The 20000-nt window shown below is 37.2% G+C and overlaps 1 protein-coding gene and 3 long non-coding RNA genes across 25 annotated transcripts; 1 reads left to right on the forward strand and 3 right to left on the reverse strand.

Moving 5' to 3' along the window:
- The first annotated feature begins 1478 nt into the window (after positions 1 to 1478).
- si:dkeyp-75h12.7 lies at positions 1479 to 18067 on the forward strand. 17 transcript variants are annotated; one of them, XM_073908392.1, is made up of 9 exons: positions 1479 to 1963; positions 2129 to 2195; positions 2580 to 2700; positions 3088 to 3248; positions 3640 to 3917; positions 5761 to 5938; positions 6125 to 6234; positions 8964 to 9422; positions 16579 to 18067. In XM_073908392.1, exons 2-8 carry the CDS (start codon positions 2144 to 2146, stop codon positions 9396 to 9398), a joined length of 1335 nt encoding a protein of 444 aa, XP_073764493.1. In that variant the 5' UTR covers positions 1479 to 1963; positions 2129 to 2143; the 3' UTR covers positions 9399 to 9422; positions 16579 to 18067. The 17 variants fall into 17 exon arrangements, with proteins under 17 accessions (XP_073764493.1, XP_073764495.1, XP_073764502.1 ...); XM_073908394.1 differs by having other exon boundaries at positions 3091 to 3248; XM_073908400.1 differs by having other exon boundaries at positions 1804 to 1963; positions 2580 to 2708.
- Positions 10903 to 12602, reverse strand: LOC141375359 (uncharacterized). Its single transcript, XR_012383285.1, has 4 exons — positions 12090 to 12602; positions 11455 to 11944; positions 11175 to 11257; positions 10903 to 11073 (listed from the first exon to the last, which is right to left on the reverse strand). It is a non-coding gene; the product is annotated as an uncharacterized lncRNA (long non-coding RNA).
- LOC137490272 (uncharacterized) lies at positions 12802 to 17644 on the reverse strand. Of its 6 annotated transcripts, XR_012383281.1 has the most exons (7): positions 17597 to 17644; positions 16854 to 16914; positions 16566 to 16766; positions 16382 to 16473; positions 16112 to 16287; positions 15764 to 15967; positions 12802 to 12931 (listed from the first exon to the last, which is right to left on the reverse strand). It is a non-coding gene; the product is annotated as an uncharacterized lncRNA (long non-coding RNA). The 6 variants fall into 6 exon arrangements; XR_012383279.1 differs by lacking the exon at positions 12802 to 12931 and having other exon boundaries at positions 16566 to 16751; XR_012383283.1 differs by lacking the exons at positions 12802 to 12931; positions 16854 to 16914 and having other exon boundaries at positions 16566 to 16683.
- LOC141375360 (uncharacterized) lies at positions 14732 to 15639 on the reverse strand. The gene is made up of 3 exons (XR_012383286.1): positions 15431 to 15639; positions 15102 to 15285; positions 14732 to 14956 (listed from the first exon to the last, which is right to left on the reverse strand). It is a non-coding gene; the product is annotated as an uncharacterized lncRNA (long non-coding RNA).
- Positions 18068 to 20000: the final 1933 nt, after the last annotated feature.

The following is a 20000-nucleotide window of genomic DNA, read 5'->3' on the forward strand; positions in this document are numbered from 1 at the left end:
TCTTGACGCAGTGGTTTAGAATATATTTAAGAATATTAGAGTAATGATGCTGAGCATCTATTTTTGACATTCCAAATGACGTTTTTTTATACAAATATTAAAATACAAAATTGTATTTAAATTGTAAAATACATGATCATCTATATATTGTAGTGTACAGAAATAAAGGTACAGGAGCTTTCACTGGGGCAGTACCTTTTCAAAAGATGCATACCTGTATGCAAAGAGTTCACTTTCGTACCTTAAAGGTGCATTTTAGATCCCAAATGTTCCTACTGTATAAAGTACCTTTTGAGGTACCATCATGGACCAATCAGGTACAAATGTGTATCTTTTGAAAAAGTACCGCCCCAGTGACCGCTCCTGTGCCTTTATTTCTGTTCTTATTTTGTTCTGTTTCTTCTTGTCATTCCAGACAGACTGTATGGTGATCATATCAGATCTCTGTGTGGAGCACTGCTGTCAGATTCCTTGTGCAGACAATAATCTCACTGTAGAATTACAGTTAATGACAAAAATAATGTTTGGAATTGTACATTGATTTTTCAATCTGACATGCTACAGAAAAAAATATAGAAATAACCAATTTAAATGTATATTTTTTTGGTTTGCAGAGTGTCTAAGCGTCCTACCAGTGATGATATAGAGCCACATCACATTGATTACTACGAGCCACTACGAGTGTGATATTGCGTTTATACAACAGTTTGACAGCATAATCGTGTATATAGAAAAGAAAATCAAACAAAGTCTAAAAACCCTTTTGTAAGAGGAACTACTTTCTTAAGCCACATTCATATGCAGCTGACGCCAGAACAGCAAAAGCTGTTACTAATTCACCAACGTCAATTTATAGCTAGTATTTGAATAATTCTCTAGCGTAATGTCTAAAGTGATGACAAAACAGGTGATTTTGGCAACATTTTAAGATAAGGTTGAATGGCATGATATATGCCATCCCAGGCAGTGATTTCCCAGTATTTCTCTTTTCCAATCAGGAGATCACAGTATTACTATGGTACAAATACAACATACAAAAGAAAGAGAATGACTTAAAGTCACACATCTGTTTAATAATGATTTGATTACCTGTAGTCTGAAATCACACTGTATTTTTCATAGGGCTTATGCGGTCTCTGTGCCATCTGGTGGAGGCACATCGTCAACCGTCTTTGCTTAAAGGCAGGCTAATGGCCGACGTCTCTCAGAAATGAATAATTAAATAGGAATGCATTCGTTTAGATTGCAACTATGCAGTTTATTTATAAGGATAGTGCCTGACTAAATTAAGCCTCAAAAGTACATTGTGTTGTACAACAACAGCAATATTTGCCAAAGTGTTCTGCCAAAGTGTGCCAGAGTGTTCTGCTTGTCGCTGTTATGTAGGCGGAGTAATACACGAGGGTGAAGAGGCTGGTCAAGTGCTGTTACCGGCAAATACTGACCTTATTTTAAAATGCGGAAGTGCGCCTGTTTTCGTGATTGTCTTAGAACTTCCGTTTCAGTCGCCAACGGGAGAAATGACTAGGAATAATAAACGGCAAAAAACGGTCAAACTAGTTGCTCTACAAACAAATGTTTGCATGACTATACAGACCAAGTAGAATAATATAACAAGGAAATATCAGTTTGCAACATCAAACAGCGAAACGAGCAGTTTTTAATGTCTAAAAATGAATGGAAGTGAATGTGACCGGAAGTCTCGTGCCAAAAAGATTCAAATGGCAGCGCCCGCTCGTCACATATATATTATAATTAATTAATTTTTTTAGCTTCTAAATGAATGTTTGTGCCCTTTCCACTAGATGTTGCCTTTGTTCTCTCCTCTTTCTTCTGAGAGCGCTTCAGTCCCTGTGTGGTTTTGTGGCATAAGTTGTGCTGTGACATCTGTCCTGCTCTCACTGTTTCTGCTCACCCACTGAAAGTATCAGCTAATGAGATCTCTCCATTCTTCTGGTGGAAGGTAATGCTTTTATCTGGGTATTTCAACATAGATCTGTAATATTTATTACGTAACATAACACAAACAACTTCTCAGGGAGTGTGGATGGCTATTATCGGCTATGGAATTTTGAAAAAAATGCAGCTGTTTATAAATTAATTAATTTATGTATTTTTTATGAATCAGTGTGCTGTTTTGGGGATGCATGTCACTCTCCTAGATGTTTTTTCTTTTCTGTTGATGTTGAATCTGGGTGAGTTTATTTGCTGTTTTCTTAACTTTTTAACTGATAAATACATTTTATAATATTTTAGTTTTTTAAATTTACAAAATAAAAGCATAATATATGACAATGAATACACAAAAAAGATTTAAAGATGATTCCATGGATTTAATTTTTTATTTTTTTTTTTGGCTAAGTGGTTAAAAACAATTTATTCAGGCAGTATTTAATCATGTAGTTGAACATTTAATTTGTTTGTTTAAATTATACCCATATAAATAGTTTGCAACAATTTAGCAGAAATCTTTTTTTCAGTGCATGTGCTGTGTTTTTGCAAAGAAACTGTTTATTTGTAGTTTTTCTCCATCTGTGAGACACAGGTGCAGCTTGTTCTTCTTTTCATGTTTCCTTTAGAGTCTGTTCTCTGTGTCTGTGACGTCAAAGTCCATATCATCAATTTTGGGTGCCATCTTGAGTGGAATTGCTCTGATGCCAACCCTGAGACCACTTACATTGTCTCAGCCAAGTCACACGGGTAGGTTGGTAAGTTTCATCTGAAGAAAAAAAAAAAAAGGCTTTAGAAACACACGAGCGGCAGTGAATGACGTAGTAGATGTTGTTTTAGGAAGAAATGAGAGTGAGACGAGAGCAGTTGAGTGCTGGGATGAGAGGTGAAACTGTGCGGTTCAGCAGAAAAACCACAGTAAAACACAATCCTGGCTGACTGTCCTCGGTTTATACACTCGTGTTATCGCTTTGGGCCCGCTCAGTTTCCTCTGCATTAAAAATGAAAATGACTCACCATTTTTTTCCAAAATGATGTGTGATATGTAAAAGTCATGTTTTTGAGAAAATGGAAGTCAGAAATGTCTGCTTGTTTCACACTCATCAGATGATTTGTTGATGTTGTGTGTTTGTGTAGCAGTACTGGATGGAGTAATGTTTCTGGCTGCATCCAGATTTCCAGACGCCGCTGTGATCTGTCGCATGTCTTTCCAAACCTGAACGGCTATAACTTCATCAGACTAAGATCAGAAAAGCAGCCCTGGATGAATGTCACCCTCTGTGACCCTATGAATGACCGTCAGTATTAAACCTCAAACAGATTTAGATCTCAGAGAAAGGCACATAAATCAGCCATCACACAAAGCTTTTTCACTCATAAAACACTGGGGTTTAAGTCAATTATTTACAAAAAGAAAACAACTACTAGAATAGATTTTTAACCCAGAACTTTAGTTTGTCCCTATTTTACCCAAATTATGGTAGTACCCACCTTTTTTAATCATTTTTAATAGCCTAACTTTAAATTCATTTTTAATAGCCTAACTTTAAATTCATAAACACTTCAGTGTTCATTTTCTTTTGTGTTCAACAGTAGAAAGAAACTCAAATAGGTTTTGAACATGTGAACAAAGAGTAAATGATGATTTTTCAGGTGAACTATCCCTTTAATAGTTTTATTTTTTTTTAGCTGCTGCTAAATTCAGCCCGCCCTCCATAACCATTTCAGTGGACAATGGAAGTCTCTGGGTGACGGTACGCTTTCCTCATGCACCATCCATCAGCTGCAGCAGGACTGATGATGATGATGATGATGATGATGATGATGATGATGATGATGAGGAGGAGGAGCAGGAAGAGGAGGAGCAGGAAGAGGAGCAGTTGGATGAGGGCTGCCCCCTAAATGAATTTAAAAGCCTCTCGGCCACAGTCACTCTGTACAACAAACACAAACTCAAAGACAGACAGGTGCGACTTCATAGCCCTTCCACCCAGGTCTTTGTTTTTGTTTTTTTGTATAGTTTACTTGTATGGTTTTTTTTTTTTTTTTTTAATTACAGAAAATGTGACCCTGGACTGAAAAAATAAGCTTTCCATTGATTTAGGGTTTGTTAGTGTGGGACAACATTTAATTGAAATCCAACTATTTGAAAATGAGGGTTCAGAAAAATCTAAAATCTCCTTTAAAGCTCTCCAAATGAAGTTTATATCAATTCAAATTACTAATCAAAAATACAGTGTTGATATGTCTGCAAATAGAAACTTACAAAATATCTTCACAGAACATGGTCTTTACTTAATTTTAAAAAATTGTATCATTAAAAAACATCTATAATTGTAGATATACATAATAGATTTTATGTATATGTATGAATACATTTATTACATACATATACATATCTATAATTAATACAATATGTTTGAGCCTTAGATTCTGCTTTTTCAATTCCTCTACACACATTTGTTTCATGTCTGAGAAGAGCTGACCTGTTGATCTGACAGTAATGTTTCTGCTCATCTAAATCACTCGCACACAAGAAACAGAGAAGGATCGCTTTACTAATATTAGCAATAAAACGGAACTTAAACTGTGAAAACTGGACAGAAGCCATTTCAATCTACTAGAACCTGATCTGTGTAAAGCTGCTCTGACACAGTCTATTGTAAAAGTGCTATAGAAAAAAATATCTTACCTCATTTAATAATTTGAAACCTTTTTGAGTTCTGTCAAACATAAAAGAAGATATTTTGAAGAATTATGGTTGTTGCAAGTCAGTGGGTAATATCAGCCAGCATAATTCAAGATATCTTCTTTTGTTTTTAACAGAAGAAAAAACTCAAACAGGTTTTGAACAAGTGAAGGGTGAGTGAATGATGGCAGAATTTTCCTTTTTGGGTGAACTATATATTTAAAACTGAAACTTTATGAAATAAAAACAATTGTGACATATTGATATTTCAGCCTACAGTGTGTCTAATATTCCACACACGCACTTGCCATTCATTCATTCATTTATTCATTTTCTTTTCTGCTTAGTCCCTTTATTAATCTGGGGTCACCACAGCAGAATGAACCACCAACTTATCCAGCACATGCTTTACACAGCGGATGCCCTTCCAGCCACAACCTAACACTGGGGAACATTTATACAGTCATTCACACACACAGTCATACTGTCACTTTTAGCATACCCAATTCACCTGCCCCACATGTCTTTAGACTTGTGGGGAAAACCGGAGCACCGGAACATGCAAACTCCACACAGAAATGCCTACTGACCCAGCCAAGGCATGAACCAGATTCCTTGCTGTGGGGTGAACATGCGACCCACTGCGCCACCGCGTCTCCTTCACACTTTCCATATATAAATTATTAGAAACTCTGTAGGCTGAGATATCAATGTCATAATTGTTTTTATCTCTTATATATATGATTATTTATTTTAAAATTGCTTTATTTACTTGCAACAACGAAGTGTATTCAAATTTTAAATGCATTTGCACCCTTAATTTTTTTGTTTTTTATATAAATATATTTATTATTATTATTTTATTTATATTTATTATTTGTACATTTTATTTATTCTATATTTTTTATTAATTAATTTACATTTTTTAAAAATCCACAATTTACCTATTTTTATCCATTATTTGATCTGAGAATCTGAGAATTGTTGCCTGCATTGGGGGTGGAGCAATGCAAGGGGGTGGTGCTTTTTAGGTGTTAATTTTAAATGTCAGCTGTTTCTCAGAAATCGTTTACTGTAATATTGAATTTAGTTGTTTGATATTTTCATTCATTTTCTTGAAGATCTGCAATGTAGGAATACGGGACAAAAGCCAATGCACGGTAGAGTTTGGTTTTCTTGATCCAGAAGAGGTGTACTGCGCAGAGGCCAGCTTCACAGCTGAAGATGTTCTGACATCTTCACCCACGAGTCTCCCACTCTGTGTTCAAATACCAGCAAACACTGCTCTGCAAAACACTGGTCTGTTATTAAGACTCACACTGAGATGTAATGAGTTAGTTGCATATGTTTGTTCACTGGCTTGTGTGTGTGTGTGTGTGTGTGCGTGTGTGTGTGTGCGTGTGTTCGTGTGTGTGTGTGTGTTCGTGTGTGTGTGTGTTCGTGTGTGTGTGTGTGTGTGTGTGTGTGTTCGTGTGTGTTCTTCAGAAAGCCTCATCGCGGTGATTGTGTGTGCTGTTCTCATCACTCTGGGCCTGGTGTTTCTACTGCTCTGGAGGGGGTGTGCATCTTCTGAACGTCCCCTGCCCAGATCTTTGGTACTGAACTTTATAGCTTTGAAATATTACACAGGCAAGGCTACACTGTAAAAAATGCTGGGTTCCAAACATGTTGTCCCATCACAAATCGATTAAAGTAACTGAATCATTTTTTAACAAATTTAGTTGGATTGAACATAAAACAATTAAGATGTCCACCAAAAAACTCAACAATTGTGTTGTTTTAACTCATTTTAAATACGTAGTTTGAACAAGCAGCAAAAGTCATTTGAGTGTACATACAGTTGAAGTCAGAATTATTATCCCCCTGAATTATTAGCGCCCGTTTATTTTTTTCCTCAAATTCTGTTTAACGGAGAGAAGCTTTTCAACACATTTCTAAATATAATAGTTTTAATAACTCATTTTTAATAGCTGCTTTTTTATTCTTTGCCATGATGACAGTAAAGTGACATTTAAAGGCTTAACTAGGTTAATTAGGTTAACTAGGCAGGTTAGGGTAGTAAGGCAAGTTATTGTGTAATGATGGTTTGTTCTGTAAATTATCAAAAAAAAAAAAGTACATAGCTTAAAGGGGCTAATAATTTTGATCTTAAAGTGTTTTTAAATTATTAAAATTAAAAACTGCTTTTATTTTTAGCTGAAATAAAACAACTTTATCAAGACTTTATCCGGAAGAAAAAATATTATCAGACATATTGTAAAAAGTTCCTTGCTCTGTTAAACATTATTTTGGAAATATTTAAAAAAAAAAAAAAAAAAAAAATGAACACGAGGCCTAATAATTCTGACTTCAGCTGTATGTGTTTAATAATAATAATTAAATTTTGAGTTGTTTACATGTTAAATAACCAAAAGGGCCATTGAGGATCTTTTCAAGGATGACATTTACATTAGTTTCTAGCTAATTTAAAATAAAACTGAAATGTGATTTACATTTAAGAACTGTTTGCTATTTTAATTCTAATTGAATTGAATTTTTTCAAATTTATTTCAATTTTATTTAATTTATTCAAATTTTATTTTAATTTCAAATCCTATGCTTTAGAGTCCTGGACGGGCCTTAAATCTAAGCCCTAGCCCTGGCCCAGGCTGTAGCCCTGCCCTTGTTCAACAGCTTATCAAAGTTTTTCCCCGAGTCCGACCCGAAGCCCGTTTTTTCAAACAGTTTATACTGTTACAACCATTAAAATAGACGAGATTTGTATTTAAAAGAAAGTTGATGTTTTTTATCAGAATAATTTAGAGAAATGTTTGGAGTTTATTTTTTCGGTTGTTCTTTTAAATGTAAGTTTTAGTTTATAAGTGACATGGATATGGAAGCAGTATGGGGTCCACATTGAGTTTACATGTTGTGCATTCTGCATAACCAGTTGGCTCATCATTTAAAGTTGTCACTATTTAAAACGTTTACCAGAAGTTTGCCTTTCCTCTAGCATTTTTCAGTTTTAAGTTCACCATTGGCAATTTTTCTCTTTATGTTCTCCACTGCACGTGGCTGGAAATCTCAATGCGCAATGCATCACTGGCACTTCGGGAACGCACGCATTAGATCTCCTTTAACTTTTTTTACTCAAACTTTTTTCTGAAGCATATCTGTTTTTCTACAGGAGGAAAATATAAATTATTTCCAAATACTTAAAATATATATCTATGTTGTAAGGTTATAAGTATAAAATATAGTTACTCACCTGGGAAATGGAGACGCAATTAAGTGCACACAGCAGGCCATATCATCTGATAATTGTAGGAAATAATTCCAAAAGGCACGTGTGTAAATCCACATTAAACAAAACAAATATACAATGTAAATACAAAGTTCAGCGGCTAATCAGCCGGAATCAGCTAAGGTGAAGTGACAGCGACCAGCGAGACCTCACTCAAGTGGCCATGTCCTTAATTATGCAGACTTAATAAATCTTAATATACACAAAAATACCCCTCCCCCCCCATTTGTCAGGAAGGGTAATAAAAGCTATATGAATCAAAATCTTTCTTTGTAGCAGGCTGTAAACACCTCTTATTTCTACTGTAAAGTTGGGCATTTTAACGGTTGGGTCAATAGAAATTTGCTCTATTATGGAGTCAGGACTCGCAGAATTTCGATGAAATGCAATTTCAGTTACTTCTGTATTTGCTTTAGGAGGGAGTGTGGGAGTTTATCACTATGATGTGAAAATGGGCCTGAAGCCTGGCCCTAGGGGCAAAAAAAAGACGGCTCTAACGGGCTCAGGCTCAAATGCAGGGCTCTAATATGCTTATTTCCTGTTCTATTATGTGAGTATTATTGCTTCTCAGTCATTAACAGTGGTTCATATTACGATCAGTGTTAAAAACAGGACTCGTACATTTTACTTTTAGAATTCTTTGGTGAATGAAAAATTTAAAATGAGAAATAATAATATATTTTGTACAATTTACTTTCACTTTCAGTTGATTTAATGTATCCTTGATATAATAACTTGTAAATAGTAACTCTGAATAGTAATCAACCACAGTTTCTACAAATATATAAAGTTTTCACCATTGGTCAAAGTCAAAAATGCTTCCTGAACAGCAGATTCAGCATATTGTAATGATTTGAATCATATGAATAAATGACATGTTTCAATACTCACATTTGAAATATTTCTATATTTATTGATATTTTTAAAAAGAATAAATGCAGCCTTGAGGAACAAAAGAGACTTATAAAAAAATACAAACAGATTCAAAACAACCTAAACATCATTTTGAATGTTAAAGGGACACTCCACTCTGTTTTTTAGGCTTTACTTCAAGACCTGGAACTTCAGAAAGAGACAATTAACGACTTCTGTATGACCGAACCACCAAACGAGATCTCAGACGATGACCACATTTCTGTTGTGTCCTTCCCTGACTTCCCACTCACAGAAAGCCAATCATCATACCAGAACACCCAGAACCTGGGAAACGGCTATTACTTCAGTCCCGTCCTGCAAAATCCAGACCCCGATGATGAATATGTGGAGTCTGGAGAGTCTGGCAATGAAGAGCAAATCCATGAGCTCCATTTGTTTCCATCACATTCGTCTTTGGAAGAATCTCTGCATCAGAATCAACATCAAGAGGAGACTCTGAACATCCCTCTGAGCTCAGTGTGGGTGAAAAATGCTCAACGGGATGAGACGGCAACTGAAGAGCAGTGTGGAGAGCTCATGTGGAGGTGTGGAGATCTTTAAAACTCAATGTGAGACACTGAAGAGGTCAGAGCAACATCTCTCAATACAGCTTTCTTTTATAGACAGACTCTGATTTTTAGTGCTGTTAGCTCAAGTGTAGTGTCATGTGTATTGTAGTGCTTCGATACTTCACTCACTGATCATTTTATCCTTATACTTAAAGAATTTTCATCTTGATTGTAGTTTAAACTATGATTTATCCAAGGTGCCAAATACTACACAACCTCTTAAAAAGTAATGTTAGCTCAAGTAATCTGATCTTTAAACTTGTCATTTTCACATTGTATTTTTTTTTCTCAAAAAAATTGAAAAAACATTCCAAGGAGTTCTCATTGGTAAATCTCATTTAATTGTATTACGTACTGTGATTGTATAATGGAGGATGAGTGCTTGATTCTTGATTCTGGCTGATGAACATTCTGCATTGTGCAATTAATTTCATGTAAACACATGGCTAAAGGCAGATCTTGACCACATTACAGTTTTTGTATCAATGTCAGGGCTCTATATCACAATAAATGTCAAGATATCACCATACTAAAGCCGCTATAGGGCTTTAGTATCAATTTGGAAATAAAATGTATTTTTAGAAGTTTTTAGTAATGGTAATATTTTTTTTTTTTTTTTTTTTTACATTTGAATAGTCAGTGTTTAAATAGTTAAAATAACCAGGGGTGTTGCTAGACATAAAGCTCTACTAGGGCATAGGCCCCCCTCAACTGAATTAATGTCATATGACAATTTTAGGGAACACAAAAAATTGTATAAAATTATCTTTTGTCTGAAACCTGACTCTGATGGCGGATAATTAATGTTATTAAATCTAACCTATCTGACTCATCACTTCTCCTTTGTGCTTTATACAAAAATGATCTTACAGGAACCATGTTTAGTCAAAATATGATCATCATATTATTACTTAATGTGGTGCCGACACCACTGGATTAAAGGTGTGTAATTTTTTGGCGTGTTTGTTAAACAACCAGAAGCAGGACTTGTGCACGGTAATGGTTTTCTGCGCGTATTCGTCAGTTTGTTTTTGATTAAACCACATTGTTTTCGCAAGCGTTAATTCGGTTGTACATAGAGAACAATGTATTTATTTTGGGATTACCACTCTTAATACATTTACACTGGCTATTTTTACTGGGATAAAATAGGGTCTAGCGACACCCCTTGTGAGTCTCCTTCTTTAGCTCCACTCCAATTTGCAAAAGACAAAGACAGAATCAACAGAGCCCCACCTGCTGGCTGAGCTCCAGCAATGCACAAGCTATTCTCCAGCAATTTTCAGATAAATCTCCACTGATGCTTCTTCTGCCTGTTGTGGTTCCATTACCTACAAGTTAATAACAGAGAAAACATCTATCTAACAATCAATGCCCATCTTCCTCTTGAAAGGACATCCATCACTGCACTCATCCTTCTGTCTTTGAAGAATATTCCTGATCAGCAGTTTTTCAGTCATTGCTGAGGTGTATGATTCCTATTTGTCTCCACATGCTGTCCTCCAGTCTGTAACAAGACAAAGACAGGACTAACAGAGCTCTACGTGCTTGCTGAGCTCCAGCAATGCACAAGCTGTTCTCCAGTGTGTTCTTCAGATAAATCTCCACTGATGCTCTGAGTTTCCTCCTTTTGCATGTAGTTTGTCTATTACCTGAAAAAGAAACACCTGCAAAAAACAAGACATCTATCTAACTATCTAAGCCCACCACCACCCCCTTCCTGTTGGAAGGACATCTATTTATCATCCATTCATTCATCCATCCATACATCTGTGAAATGCCTCATTTGATCATCAGTTTGCAGTCATTGCTGAGGTGTGATTCCCAGTTCTCCACATGCCCCAGCTTAATCTGCAAAAGACAAAAAAAGACTAACAGAGCTCTACATGCTGGCTGATCTACAGCAATAAAAAGTGTTCTCCAGTGTTCTTCAGATAAATCTCCACTGATGTTCTTGTGAGTTTCCTTATTCTGCCTGTTGTGGTTCTGTTACCTACAATTGAAATACCTCCTACAGAGAAGACCTCTATCTCACAATCTATGCCCACCTCCACCCCCTACTTCTTGGAAGGACATCCATCTATGCGCTCATCCTTCTGCCTTTGAAGGATATTCCTGATCATCAGTTTCCAGTCATTGCTCAGGTGTGTGATTCATATTTGTCTCCACATGCTGTCCTCCAGTCTGTAACAGACAAAGACAGGACTAACAGAGCTCTACATGCTGGCTGATCTTCAGCAATGCACAAGCTGTTCTCCAGTGTTCTTCAGGTAAATCTCCACTGATGCTATTGTGAGTTTCCTCCTTTTTTGTATGTTGTGTGTGCATTACCTGAAAAGAAACACATCCCACAAACAAGATATCTATCTAACTAACTAAGCCCACCACCACCCCCTTCCTGTTGGAAGGACATCTATTTATCTATCCATTCATTAATCCATCCATCCATCCATCCATCCGGGAAATGCCTCATTTGATCATCAATTTGCAGTCATTGCTGAGGTGTGATTCCCATTTCTCTACATGCCCCAGTCTAATCTGCAAAAGACAAAAACAAGACTAACAGAGCTCTACATGCTGGCTGATCTACAGCAATAAACAACACATTCTCCAGTGTTCTTCAAATAAATCTGCACTGATGCTCTTGTGAGTTTCCTCCTTTTGTATGTTGTGTGTGCATTACCTGAAAAAGAAACATCTGCTGCATACAAGACATATATCTATCAATCTATGCCCTCCTCCACCCCGTTCCTCTTGGGAGGGCATCTATTCATCCATCCATAGATCCAGGAAATACCTGACCAGACCATCAGTTTGCAGTCATGGCTGAGGTGTGATTCCCATTTCTCCACATGCCCCAGCTTAATCTGTAAAAGACAAAAACAAGACTAACAGAGCTCTACATGCTGGCTGAGCTCTAGAAGTGCACAAACTGTTCTCCAGTGTGTTCTTCAGATAAATCTCCACTGATGCTCTTGTGAGTTTCCTTCTTTTTTGCATGTTCTGTCTGCATTACCTGAAAAAGAAACACCTGCCAAAAACAAGAGATCTATCTATCTAAGCCCACCACCACCCCTTTCCTGTTGGAAAGGCATCTATTTATCCATCCATCCATCTGGGAAATGCCTCATTTGATCATCAGTTTGCAGTCATTGCTGAGGTGTGATTCCCATTTCTCCACATGCCCCAGCTTAATCTGTAAAAGACAAAAACAAGACTAACAGAGCTCTACATACTGGCTGAGCTCCAGCAATGCTCACACTGTTCTCCAGTGTTCTTCAGATAAATCTCCACTGATGTTCTTGTGAGTTTCCTTATTCTGCCTGTTATGTGTCCATTACCTGAAAAAGAAACACCTGCTGCAGAGAAGACATCTATTTAGCAATCTTTGCTCACCTCCACCCTCTACTTTTTGGAAGGACATCCATCTATGCATCCATTTATCTGCCTTTGAAGGATATTCCTGATCATTAGTCATTGCTGAGATGTGTGATTCTCATTTGTCTCCACATGCTGTCCTCCAGTCTGTAAAAGACAAAAACAAGACTAACAGAGCTCTACATGCTGTCTGAGCTCCAGCAATGCACAAGCTGTTCTCCAGTGTTCTTCAGATAAATCTCCACTGATGCTCTTATGAGTTTCCTTCTTTTGCATGTTGTGTCTGCATTACCTGAAAAAGAAACACCTGCCACAAACAAGAGATCTATCTATCTAAGCCCACCACCACCCCCTTCCTGTTGGAAGGGCATCTATTTATCCATCCATCCATACATCCATCCATCCGGGAAATACCTCATTTGATCATCAATTTGCAGTCATTGCTGAGATGTGATTTCCATTTTTCCACATGCCCCAGTCTAATCTGTAAAAGACAAAAACAGACTCTCATGAGCTCTACATGCTGGCTGATCTACAGCAATAAACAAAATGTTCTCCAGTGTTCTTCAGATAAATCTACACTGACGCTTTTGTGAGTTTCCTACTTTTGTATGTTGTGTGTGCATTACCTGAAAAAGAAACATCTGCCGCATACAAGACATCTATCTAACTATCTATGCCCTCCTCCACCCCCTTCCTCTTAGAAGGGCATCTATTCATCCATCCATCCATCCATCCATCCATCCATCTGTGAAATGCCTCATTTGATCATCTATTTGCAGTCATTGCTGAGGTGTGATTTCCATTTCTCCACATGCCCCAGTCTAATCTGCAAAAGACAAAAACAAGACTAACAGAGCTCTACATGCTGGCTGAGCTCCAGAAGTGCACAAGCTGTTCTCCAGTGTTCTTCAGATAAATCTCCACTGATGCTCTTAGTTTCCTTATTCTGCCTGTTGTGTGTCCATTACCTGAAAAAGAAACACCTGCTGCAGGGAAGACATCTATTTAGCAATCTTTGCTCACCTCCACCCTCTACTTCTTGGAAGGAAATCCATCTATGCATCCATTTATCTGCCTTTGAAGGATATTCCTGACCATTAGTCATTGCTGAGGTGTGTGATTCTCATTTGTCTCCACATGCTGTACTCCAGTCTGTAAAAGACAAAAACAAGACTAACAGAGCTCTACATGCTGTCTGAGCTCCAGCAATGCACAAGCTGTTCTCCAGTGTTCTTCAGATAAATCTCCACTGATGCTCTTATGAGTTTCCTTCTTTTGCATGTTGTGTCTGCATTACCTGAAAAAGAAACACCTGCCAAAAACAAGAGATCTAACTATCTAATCCCACCACCACCCCCTTCCTGTTGGAAAGGCATCTATTCATCCATCCATACATCCATCCATCGATCCATCTGGGAAATGCCTCATTTGATCATCAGTTTGCAGTCATTGCTGAGGTGTGATTCCCATTTCTCCGCATGCCCCAGTTTAATCTCTAAAAGACAAAAACAAGACTAACAGAGCTCTACATGCTTTCTGAGCTCCAGCAATGCACACACTGTTCTCCAGTGTTCTTCAGATAAATCTCCAATGATGCTCTGAGTTTCCTCCTTTTGCATGTTGTGTGTCCATTACCTGAAAAAGAAACACCTGCCACAAACAAGACATCTATCTAACTATCTAAGCCCACCACCACCCCTTCCTATTGGAAGGACATATATTTATCATCCATTCATTCATCCATCCATATATCCATCCGGGAAATACCTCATTTGATCATCAGTTTGCAGTCATTGCTGAGGTGTGATTCCCATTTCTCCACATGCCCCAGTCTAATCTGCAAAAGACAAAACAAGACTAACAGAGCTCTACATGCTGGCTGATCTACAGCAATAAACAACATGTTCTCCAGTGTTCTTCAAATAAATCTGCACTGATGTTCTTGTGAGTTTCCTTCTTTTGCATGTTGTGTCTGCATTACCTGAAAAAGAAACACCTGCCAAAAACAAAAGATCTATCTATCTAAGCCCACCACCACCCCCTTCCTGTTGGAAAGGCATCTATTTATCCATCCATCCATCCATCCATCTGGGAAATGCCTCATTTGATCATCAGTTTGCAGTCATTGCTGAGGTGTGATTCCCATTTCTCCACATGCCCCAGTTTAATCTGTAAAAGACAAAAACAAGACTAACAGGGCTCTACGTGCTTTCTGAGCTCCAGCAATGCACAAGCTGTTCTCCAGTGTTCTTCAGATAAATCTTCACTGATGCTCTTATGAGTTTCCTCCTTTTGCATGTTGTGTGTGCTTTACCTGAAAAAAAAACATCTGCCGCATACAAGACATCTATCTAACTATCTATGCCCTCCTCCACCCCCTTCCTCTTAGAAGGGCATCTATTCATCCATCCATCCATCTGTGAAATGCCTCATTTGATCATCTATTTGCAGTCATTGCTGAGGTGTGATTTCCATTTCTCCACATGCCCCAGTCTAATCTGTAAAAGACAAAAACAGACTCTCATGAGCTCTACATGCTGTCTGATCTACAGCAATAAACAACATGTTCTCCAGTGTTCTTCAGATAAATCTACACTGACGCTTTTGTGTGTTTCCTACTTTTGTATGTTGTGTGTGCATTACCTGAAAAAGAAACATCTGCCGCATACAAGACATATATCTATCAATCTATGCCCTCCTCCACCCCCTTCCTCTTGGAAGGGCATCTATTTATCCATCCATCCATCCATCCAGGAAATAACTGACTAGACCATCAGTTTGCAGTCATAGCTGAGGTGTGATTTCCATTTCTCCACATGCCCTAGCTTAATCTGTAAAAGACAAAAACAAGACTAACAGAGCTCTACATGCTGTCTGATCTTCAGCAATGCACAAGCTGTTCTCCAGTGTTCTTCAGATAAATCTCCACTGATGCTCTTATGAGTTTCCTCCTTTTACATGTTGTGTCTGCATTACCTGAAAAAGAAACACCTGCCAAAAACAAGAGATCTAACTATCTAAGCCCACCACCACCACCTTCCGGTTGGAGGGGCATCTATTTATCCATCCATCCATCCATCCATCCACCCATGCATCCATCCGGGAAATGCCTCATTTGATCATCAGTTTGCAGCCATTGCTGAGGTGTGATTCCTATTTTTCCACATGCCCCAGCTTAATCTGCAAAAGACAAAACAAGACTAACAGAGCTCTACATGCTGGCTGATCTTCAGCAATGCACAAGCTGTTCTCCAGTGTTCTTCAGATAAATCTCCACTGATGCTCTTATGAGTTTCCTTCTTTTGCATGTTGTGTGTGCATTACCTGAAAAAGAAACACCTGCCACAGTCAAAACATCTAACTATCTAAGCCCACCTCCACCCTCTTCCTCTTGAAAGATGTCTGCTGTCCTTTCATCTTGTTGGAAGGACATAGATAGTTGATGCCTGACATCAGTTTCTTATCATTCCTGTGTGATTCCCTAGTTTCTCCACTCGACTCTGTAAAAGACCAAGACAACTTCAATAGAACTCTACCTGCTTGTTTAATGCTATCTATCTATCTATATGAAAGACCTACCTGACCATCACTTACTCTGTAAAAATTACAGCATATAATTTAAAATTACGATGTGCTTGTCATTATTAAGGTGTGTTTCCCTGTTTCACCACATGCTCCATGCCAATCTGCCAAAGAAAGAGATATCAAGTCTTTGAATAATCTTAACACATTTCTTTGGAAACTAACTCCATTGTTTAGTTTGTTCACGCAGTTCTACCTGTTTGCTCCAGGTCTTCAAGTACATCTCCACTGTTCGTTCCACTTGTGAGTCTCCGTCTTCTGCTCTATTCCAACCTGCAAAAGACAAAGACAGCACCAACAGAGCCCTACCTGCTCTGTTTCACATAAATGTCCATCAATGCTCTTGTGAGCCTCCCTCTTGTGCCTGCTCACTCTCCATTACCTGAAAAAGGAAAACCTGATGACAGACAAGGCCTAACTATCTATACCAACCAACATCTGCTTCATCTTGAAAGGATTTTAAAAACAAATAAAAAATCCTGACCATCAATTTCCAGTCATTGGTAAGGTGTGTAATTCCTTTTTTTTTCTCTATCCATTCCGATCTGCAAAATCAATAGAACAAGATATCAAGTCATTAATTAATCTAAATACCATTCTTTGAAAGTTTTGTCTACCATCGTCTCTAGACTGGTTCTGTTCTAACACTAACAAATAATGTTTCACAGCTATAAATAAATACAAGATGACAACCTATAAACTTTGAATAGATAAATCTGTTTATAATTATTACAACTGTAAATAAAACGAATAACAATTAAAAGCTACAAATGTTGAACAGGCCAACAGCATACAGTAAATTACAAATGCATAATAATATAGCCAAACAATCTAGACTTACAGTAATTTGCAATATGTGTTAAAGCTCAACGCATACAAATCCATTATAACATCAATTTATCGAAAGATATGGCAAATACCAATCTGCAAATGTTAAAATTAGAAAAACTAGAAAACTGTCAAACTAGAAAAAATACATACATACATACATACATACATACATACATACATATTTATATATAAGTCGACAATATAGCAATCTGCAATTCCAACCAGCATTCAGTACAATCTACAGTCAGACCGAAAAAAGATGTGGAAAAAGTAATATAATCTGAAACAATATGACCGAGAGAAACACTAAAATCTTTAGTCTCCTTCAGCAAAAGCACGCCGAAACAACCATATATAATAATGTAAAACGATACTTTTAGAGAAATATTTACATACCGCTAATGTCAGCGATGGTCAGACACTTCCTGCAGTTTCTCTCCGTCTGACGTGTTTTTGGAACACATTCTTTTTTAGAATGCCACGGAATCTGGTAACCACAGCAACGCCACCGCGCCATATTCAAGTTATCTTAAAGGTCCAGTGCGCGATTTCAGTGAAGCACTGAAGAATGTAACAATAATAATAATAATTTTGTAAAAGATTTAAGTCGTGTAACGCTAACTTTTGAGTATATAAATAATAGCAACTTTGATTCTCAATTTGACTAACTTTTGTATGTTTATATTTCATTTTGCATGCATTTATACATTTTATTTTTCAGACAAATAGTAAATAAGTCTGTGTAATTAAAAAAAAAAATTATAGTTCAGTTTAAACATCGTTGAATAACACTGAAAGGTTTTATCACATTGTTATATTTTGAATTATAGCCTATTGCTGTTGTTTTATTAAATTTGTTGTATGTACAAAACGTTTATTTTGTTATTCAGAAATGTGTAAACTCATTCATTCATTCAGTTTCTTTTCAGCTTAGTCTCTTTATTAATCTGGGTCACCACAGCGGAATGAACCGCCAACTTATCCAGCATATGTTTTGAGCAGCAGATGCCCTTCTAACTGCAACCCATCACTGGGAAACACCCATACCCACTCATTCACACATACACTATGGCCAATTTAGTTTATTCAATTCACCTGTAACGCATGTCTTTGGACTTGAGGGGAAAACCAGAGCACCCGGGGGAAACCCACACCAACACGGGGAGAAGATACAAACTCCACACAGAAATGCCAACTGACCCAGCCAGGACTGGAACCAGCGACCTTCTTGCTGTGACATGATACTGCTAACCACTGAGCCACCGTGATGCCCAAATGTGTAAACTACACATTAATTTTATTATTAGATATTAGATTAGATGCATTCGTCAAAACATTTGGCATAAAATAAGTATGTTTTTCAGCAAAACATGTAACACTTTGAGTAGTTTTTAATTTTAAGTAAAAAAAAAAATTCTTACCTAGGTCGAAATACGACCTTAAAATCTTTTGAAAACTAAAGTGGCAGTGTGCCGATTTTCTTTTGATCTTTTGTAACAGTTTCATCGAATCAAATTAATGAGGAATTCAGTCATTAACTACTCTTCGCTTATGTAAGTATGGAGCATGGAGAGCAGAAGGATCGGCAAAGTAGCTCGAGCCAGGACTCGAACTCGGGTCACCGTGAACACCTCAGTGCTATGTGTCAACACACTTGAACCACAAGGCTATTGGCGCTGACATAATGTGGTCTCTTAAAACAAAGAAAAGCACATACTCTCCTCTCAGAAGGGTGAAATGTGTCACGTCAGGCATGTTGGTCAAATATCAGTGACCTGAATCTCACAGTCATTATTATTCTAGCCAATGACTCACTTGAATCAGTAGAGCACTATAAATCCTCATTCTCTCGCTGTTATTTTCAGACTGTAAGGTATGGTTTCTGTATGGCTTGATTTATTGTTGATTTGTTTTTTTGCTCCATATTTTTGTCTTCTGACTCACAGTTGCCCCATTTGATGCTCTTTTTCAGCACAATTCCTGCTGATGTTGCTGGTTTTCTGAACAGTAATGGAAACGCTACTCGAAACCGACCATTCTAGGAAATGTTTTGTAGCGTTGTATAGATTTAAGGTGCACTTAGGGACTATATTAATGGCAATACAGAAATGATGCATACAACTGCAGTCTGCGACATAGTGCTAACAATAATACATCTACACAAAGGATACTGTTTAATCTCCGTTCTCTTCAGTTGCAGAAAGTTTGCTTTAAGGAGCTTATTTAAATTGTCAGAAAAGAATGCTTACAATAAACAACATTGTGTGTTGGAAAAGAAGCTTATAAAGTTATTAGTGTAGTTCTTTGTGGCAACAAGTTGTTAATGTTTATTATTATCTTCTCCTTTTGAAAAAGTGTAGCTTGGATTGGCATTTATTATTTAAGTTGAATTTTGGTACTGTGACAGTGAAGGGAAATTTGTTTGATTAATAAATGCAGTTGGAGCAAATTAAAGTACTGCCCCCAGACTGGTTTCTAAAACATTCATGAATACTCGATGGCATTATTCTGAACCGGTGACTAGGTTTTAAATGTCAAGTTTCTTGTTGACCAAATCTAACCGAGTGGAAAAGTCTGCATGGGCTCAGTTCAGTTTTAATAAACCACAGCCCACAAAGTCTGAAAAACAACATGCCGAGAGTGCGCTAGAAAGAAAAAGAAAAATAGACAAAGCAAAAATTGACGATAAACCTGTGTTGTTAGGTTAACCGTTTATGATTAATTGTGCTTTAATAATAATAACCAAAATACTTTTGATTCAAGTTTATTTTGTGTGAAAGAGCAGTTCTTCAACAGTGGT

Source organism: Danio rerio, chromosome 7, assembly GCF_049306965.1.
Source record: "Danio rerio strain Tuebingen ecotype United States chromosome 7, GRCz12tu, whole genome shotgun sequence".
Taxonomy (NCBI): Eukaryota; Metazoa; Chordata; class Actinopteri; order Cypriniformes; family Danionidae; genus Danio; species Danio rerio.